Source organism: Pan troglodytes, chromosome 5 (assembly GCF_028858775.2).
Source record: "Pan troglodytes isolate AG18354 chromosome 5, NHGRI_mPanTro3-v2.0_pri, whole genome shotgun sequence".
Classification (NCBI taxonomy): domain Eukaryota; kingdom Metazoa; phylum Chordata; class Mammalia; order Primates; family Hominidae; genus Pan; species Pan troglodytes.
In genome coordinates, this window is record NC_072403.2 from 120,438,980 (window position 1) to 120,445,988 (window position 7,009).

The window sequence follows — 7,009 nt, forward strand, 5'->3', positions numbered from 1 at the left end:
TAGTAAGTTAAACACTTAACATTTTTTAGGTCTGCTTTTTCTTATTTGGCCTTATTTCTGCACCATGAAATTAAAATCATCTCATTCCTGAAGATGAATGTAGGACCAGACATTTTAGCTTCACATTAAACCACCTGAATGAACCTTGAATGCACAAGTAAATGCAAGACGTCTGGATACCTTCAAGCTTTGGCTGCATGGTGGTGGCATGTTAGAAATACATCTTTTATAATGGGGGAAGAATGCCCTATGTTTCAATTCAAAACAAAGACAGTTTTCCAATCTGATATAAACTAAAAGGGATAATGTTTTAGAATATGGGCTTATATGTGGTTTTTTTTTTGGTTATGAATTACAGTAAATCTCCCAGGCCTTCAGATTTCTACGTAATGGAAGAATATGTTTTTAACCCTGAGATCAAGTTTAGTAGGCAGGACTTGATCTCAAGTGGTCACAAAGTTTTCTAAAAAAAAATAGAAAATTATGATGGGATCAAATAAGGAGCAAGTGTCAAATTCCAGCCAACAGGCAGATCTGCAGGCAGAGCTACAAACTCTGCAGCCAGGAATGGGGACCAGTGAGAGAGTGTGGGCGGGGGGGTGGGTGTCAGAGTCGTAGGCACTCCAACAGCAGAGGAGACTCCCGCTCACATGAGGCCAGCCGTACCCCAGTGGACAGCAGGCTCCTTCCCACTGTTGTAGACACTTGCTCTCCTTGCAGCATGCTGCCCCCGCCCTTGCCGCCAACTCTGCCGTGAGATGGACCTAATAGGAAATAGGAAAGAACGCCTGACAAGCCTGCTTCACAGGAAATCTGATTTGTCCTTCACTGAGCTCATCTTTTGCTTCTTTGAGTAAAACCTGGCTTTACTAACTATTGTCACAAAGTGGATCTTCGGCTGTGGATGAGTGTGAAAAACAGAAAAAATATAAAATCCACAAAATCTTGTGAAAATTAAGCATTTGGGGGAAGGTAAGGCATAGGTGAGTCAGTCCAATGAATACAATGGTCAACATAAGTAAGCTCTTTGAACCTATTTATTTTCTATTTATTATTATTTTTATTTTTTATATCTTGGCCACTCTAGCCATCTCCTGGCAGGGGTAGTGTGGCACAGCATGGCCCTATTTAATTTCTTAGTCAATAATCCATCACATAGTCTCTTTTAGATATTAACCTAATTAAGGCAAGCAGGTAGATGGATGAGTACCCAAGCCGAGAGAAGAGTTTAAATCAAGCCTTCTATAAATGAAATGTGGTTTAAAGATATTTTTATTGAAGTGAAACACAGTAATTTCAAAGAGGTTATGTAATAGGGAGAAAGGATGGGAAATAACCACTTTGTGCTGGATTGAATGCTATATATTTACATTAGCTCAGTTAAAAAAAATAGTCTTAGAAAGTGAATATTATAACCCCTGTTTAAAAATAAGAAAACTGAGTCTTGGGAAAGTTAAGTAGCTTGACCTGAGATTCACAGTTTACAACTACAAAACTCATATACTATATTTTATACCACACTGTCTCTTACTCTTACTATTTAAAAAAAAGAGATTGTTTTAAAAATTGATTCATTTAACTCAGTGAATGAAGTTGAAGATAAATTTACAACAGAACCATTGATTTGAACTCAGTGAATATAAAATGTTTAACTTTATTCTTTAGATCTTAGCTTTTTACTTTTCACATTCCTTTGGTAATTATTCTGTATCTTAATTTTTAAAAAAATCATGTGAATGGACAGACAGATAGATGGACAGTATGACCGATAGACAGACCTGTCCCTGAGTGTGAGTGTATGTAGAAGAGTCCCCCTGTCAAGTTATGTTATAAAAGTTCATCTGAGGTCAGATATTGGGAATAAAGTTTCATTTTTCCATTGAAACAATCACGTAATGTTAGTTGGGGTGCTGGTCAAACGCATAGAAGCCTATGTAATTCTCAGTGTAGCTTCCCTATAATGTCATTTTGGTACGAAAGAACTTAAACCCTGAGAAAAAAACTGTAGCTCAGTCTCCACCTAAGTAACTGGAGCATGTGCCCACTTCTGTGCCCCCAATCCGCAATCTCCTTCCCCAGTTCCAGGGGCCTGCTGGGATTGGCTGCAGTGGAAGAGGCTCTTTGAGCTGGGAGAAGGGTTTATGCAGAAAGTGGGGCTAGAAGGCTTTGGCTGGATCTCTGGAGGGGAGGGAGTTCCATGGTGGCTGGAAATCTCCAAAGTTGGTTTCATAAAATAGCATGCAAGAAAAAAACCCAAGTCTTCAAGAATAGCCATCACTAGGAAACAGTATGGTAGCTCTACTAAAAGAAAAGTAATGCCAACATGAAAAACAACCCCTAGATTGGAGAGCAACATTTCACTTTGTATGTCTTTCTTCTGAGCCCTGCCCCTATTACATTCTCAGCATTCCAGTCTTTCTCCATAGAAGTCTCTCAGCAAATGCTCTTTTTTTGAAATGCTTTAAATGTATACTTTGAGACAGAGGTTTGAGCTGAGTACTGCTGTGGAAAGCTCCTGCTCAATTCAAAACACAGACGGGGGGGATGTCTTTAGAGTCAGGAGAAAACATCATGTGCCAAGGGTGCTCTCCAAACTGATGACTAGTTCCCAGACTTAACAGAGGTCAAGCGGAGAAAAAGGAAAACTTTCTTTAGAGAAGAAAAAGAAAAATCTTATCACTTCTCATATTTCTTTAGGCAGTGTATGAGCTTATTTGCTGATATCACTAATCCTGAGATGAAAAACAGGATGGACTTAAGTAATTTTTAACCTATTTCTGAGGCCAAAAAGACTGTAGTATTATTTTAATCAAATTTATGCATTTTCAGTGGGACTTCAAATTTTAATAATAAGGCAATACTTTTATCTTCTTAAAGTATATTTCCTGTACTTATAAGTGTGCAAATGACATAATTTTAAAATTAGTTGGAATATTGAAAAAAATTAAAATTTCACTTGTAAAATAAGTGGATGTGCTTATATCCATTTATTTATTTAAGAAACACATGATGTTTTCTGTGTCCTGGGCATGGTTCTATGTGCTTTATAAATAAACTCTTTTGATCCATATAACAGTCTTATGAGATAGGTGCCATTATAATCATTTTATAGACAGGGAAGCTGAGACACAGAAAACAGCTAAAACAGATTAATGAATTGCTAAGATATAACCGAAGTCAATAAAATTAGCAAAGTGCTAACGTATTAAATTTTCCATTTCATTGCCTCTGTCCTGAAAACAGTATTGCTGGTCCAAGTAACTTGAACCTACACTTGACGGCTGCTTTATCTGAGATTAAAAACATGCAGAAGGATTGGGCGCCTGGGTCCCTGACATTTGGGTTCCTGATCAGTTACGGGAATCTGTCTTGCAGCAAGTCTGTAAGTTACCTTTATTAGATTTACTAATCTCAAAAGAAGTCACTTGCTGGTAGGAAAGGATTTTCTTTGGAAATGAGTTTATAACTTCTTTTACAGTCAGAATTAAGATGAATGTTCCCTATTGGCATATAGCAGTTCATTTTTCTGGAACAGAAAATTACAAATGTTAAAATCTGCCCTCTTGTCGAGTGTCTACTGACTCAGTCCAGCAGCTCACTAGGACCCTCACATCTGTTGCCCTAGCTGGTCATTTGGTCCAGTCAAACATGCCTGTCCACTGGCCTTTCGTCTGTGCTGTGTGGAGCCATCAGTCTGTCTTACCTGCTTGCCTAGGGGGCTTTCCGGATGTCGTCCCGAGAATTTTCCTGTCTCAGGGCTGTACTTTCTGGGTTCCCGGTGGTTGATTGCTGGTCTCTAATGATGCAGTGGGAAGGGCTTGAGATCTGGCATTGGAAAATTCAGTTCTGCTAATTATTGTTTTGTGACCTCGACCAAGATAGTGCTCTGAGCCTCAGTTGTGTCATCTTATAAATGGGAATCATAATGCCCATTTCATAGAGTTACTATGAGGATTGTTGGTGAAAAGCGCTTTGCAAATGGCAAAGGATTAAACGAACATCAGTTATTATTGATACTAATGATTATGATCATAAATCCTACTTTCTGCTTTGTGTTATAGCCTTTTGAGGAATGCAAAACAGAAGACACATTCCAACCCACTGGTTTCTAACAGAAGGGAAAAGATACGCATTAAATGGCTAGACACCAAGAGCACACGGGTCTGGCTTAATGAGATGCTGGAGAAGATTGTTAAATTCAAATCCATGTTTTCAGGATTAATACAGAAAATGAATTGTTGCTTGTTTGGTGAACATCAAAGATTTCCCAGAAAGAGGGCACCATCTTGTGGTCAGTAGCATGAACTGACAGGAGAAAAAAAAAAAAAGGCCAGTGGTTCTCAAGGCTACACATTCCTAGGCCTAGGTCCACCTCCAGGGTCAGGTATGGTGGGTCAGATGTGGGGCCCCAGCATCAGCACTTGTTAATGTTCCTTGTAAGATTCTAAGGTGCAGCAGGGTTGATCACCGCCAATCAGGCAGGCCGTGGAGCTCTTGCCTGTGACTACACAGCCGGTACGCACAGAGAGCCCTGCCTGCAGCTGGGTCGTGACTCTGGGCGCCTGATGCAGAGACCACGGCACTTTCCAGGGAGCAGAGGCTGTTGCTATGATTCCTGGAGCCCAGGTCATCAGCACACTGGCACACACAAAGTCACCTCCCAGAGCCCACCCCTCTCCTCCCTGGGGACCAAGGCTCCTCTGCCTTTCTTCTCCACCCACACTAACAACGTCAAAATAGGTAACCACGCAGCACTTCCTAGTTTAGAAAGCACTTTAGGAGGCCAAGGCGGAAGGATCATTTGCTCCTACCATACTCGTCGTCCACAGCAAATTCTGCAAGGGAGATGCGATTATCCTACTACCCATGAGGAAACTGGGGCACTCGGAGGGTAAGTGGTTTCACAAGCATATCGAGTAAGCACATGTCTTCTGGATCCCGACCCTGTGCTCTGCAGCCCTTCTGGTAGTAGTAATAATAGTAGCCCCCATTTTAAAGTCATCGTGGGTCTTGAGGCTAGAACAGGAAAGATGTGGGTGTAGGGGTATGCACAAGGGTGTTGTTTTGCACAACCCCATATGTGATGGCAAAGAACTGGAATCAGTGGTTGGCAAACTTTGAAATATTTAATCTTCACAATAATTGAGAGAGTGTCCTACTTTGTCACCCAGGCACAATCATGGCTCGCTGCAGCCTTGACCTCCCAGGCTCAAGTGATCCTTCCACCTCAGCCTCCTAAGTAGCTGGGACTACAGATATGCACCACCATGCTGAGCTAATTTTTAAAAATTTTTTTAAAACACAGATGGGCTCTGGCTATGTTGGCAGGGCTGGTCTCGAACTCCTGGGCTCAAGTGATCCTCCCACCTTGGCCTCCCAAAGTGCTGGAATTATAAGCATGAGCACCACGTTTGGCCCCACTTTCCACTTTCAAAATGCTTGCAGACCCCAAAGAGCTTTTATGTGGGTGGGATATATAATCACCAGTATTAGAAATCAAACAGAAATTGTTAGATATTTAATTCATTTAAAAATAACAATAAGCACATGAAATATTACCTAAATAGCATTATGAAAAGTAACAGCATTTCCAAAACAAAAAACAAGTTAGTGAGAAAAGTGGCATTGTTTTAAATTTTTGCCAATGTCTGGTTTAGTAAAATACAGACAGATTCTCATACCTGCCTCTGCATTCAATCTGTTGGAATATCACACATCATGTAGCTCCTGAAAAAATCAACTGTGTGCATGTGGGAGAATGAGTGAGAAAGGTAAATAATGTCTTAGTGGTTTTATGGAAAATGACTTTGACCTCATGGACTCACTAAGAGTCACAGGTCCCTCAAGGGTCCCTGGACCACCCTTGGACAAGGCTGAGTTTATTGCTAATGGGATGAAGGATTCCCATGTGCCCACTGGAGCCCACTGGTAAGAGCTGGTATTGGCAACCGGAGTGGAGAGAGGGTGCTAAGCATGGGAAGGGTGGGGCCAAGCTGGATGGGAATTTGAATACAGGAGAAGATGGTAGCCAGTCTACCCATTGAGACCCCCTAGCCACTGCCTCATGTCATCCTTGTTGCTGCCTGCTGCTCTGAGCCCTAAGCACTTTGCCAGCCCAGCCCCAACCTTGCAACTCTCTTCTTTAGCTTCTCCTCCTGTGTCTCAGCTCCTCCTTCTCTGAAAGCTTCTGGTTCCTTTTCCTTTTCTCACCATCTAAGTTCTTTCTTGGATCCACATAAAAATGGTGATTATAAAAAACAACACCCAATATTATACAAAGTACTTTCACACATAACGTCTTTTTCACACTCTTTTCTTGATGTCCATAGCAACAAATACCAGCCGATGCCAGTTATTCTCAAGTGTGTCTTCCCATCCCTGACTCCACCAGTCTCCTGTTCTGTACTTCCAATTGCCTACTGGATCTCTCCTTTTGAATGTTGCTTAAACTCAGTGTGTCTCAAATAGTTACCCAACCCAATCCTCCACACTGAAATATCTTCTGGCAGTGCTACACCTTTTGCAATGATACTGTCTCAGGCACTCACACAGCTGCAGTACTCTAATACTCTGCCACTGGCCCCTTGGCAGTCGACAAGAGCCAGTGATGTTGGGAATAGAAAAGAAGGGATAGACATTAGAATCATGTTACATGATGGAGAAAGGGTTCAAGATAAGTATCAGTGCAGGACAGGACTTGGAGAATGGTTAGTTATTGGAATGAATGGCAAATCCAACAATCTGAAGACAGGAGCAGTTTGAGCAAAGGTGATCCCAGGACTTTCAGCCTGTCCTGCATGTTTCTATGGTTTCGTCTACAGTGACTGGATCAGTTCTGGAGTCTCCCAGTTCTCATTATCCACCTGGGGGCTGGGGATAAGACTCCAGAGAGTCCTAGGACAAGCTGGCCTTTGGGAATGCAGTAGATGGTTCTCATTTCTCTGATTCACTCTTTAATTTATTGAATAAACACTGTCAAGTGCTTCTTATGACAAGGCACTCTGCTAGA

At 41.5% G+C, this 7,009-nt stretch overlaps 1 protein-coding gene across 5 annotated transcripts in view; it reads left to right on the forward strand.

Annotated features, from left to right (window-relative positions):
- AFG1L (AFG1 like ATPase) overlaps window positions 1-5,677 on the forward strand; it is a 239,095-nt gene extending 233,418 nt beyond the window's left edge. For 2 of the 5 annotated variants that reach the window (XR_010158136.1, XR_010158137.1), the window contains 3 exons: window positions 721-972; window positions 3,244-3,382; window positions 4,062-4,315. Coding sequence is in view for 2 of the 5 variants with exons in the window: in XM_009451788.5 (XP_009450063.1) it covers window positions 721-757 (37 nt within the window). In the remaining 3 variants the exon portion in view is untranslated. Of the gene's footprint in view, window positions 1-720; window positions 3,206-3,243; window positions 3,383-4,061 lie in introns of those variants that run through there. The other 3 variants (XR_010158135.1, XM_009451788.5, XM_063813343.1) reach the window with 3 other exon arrangements.
- The last annotated feature ends 1,332 nt before the right edge of the window (window positions 5,678-7,009 follow it).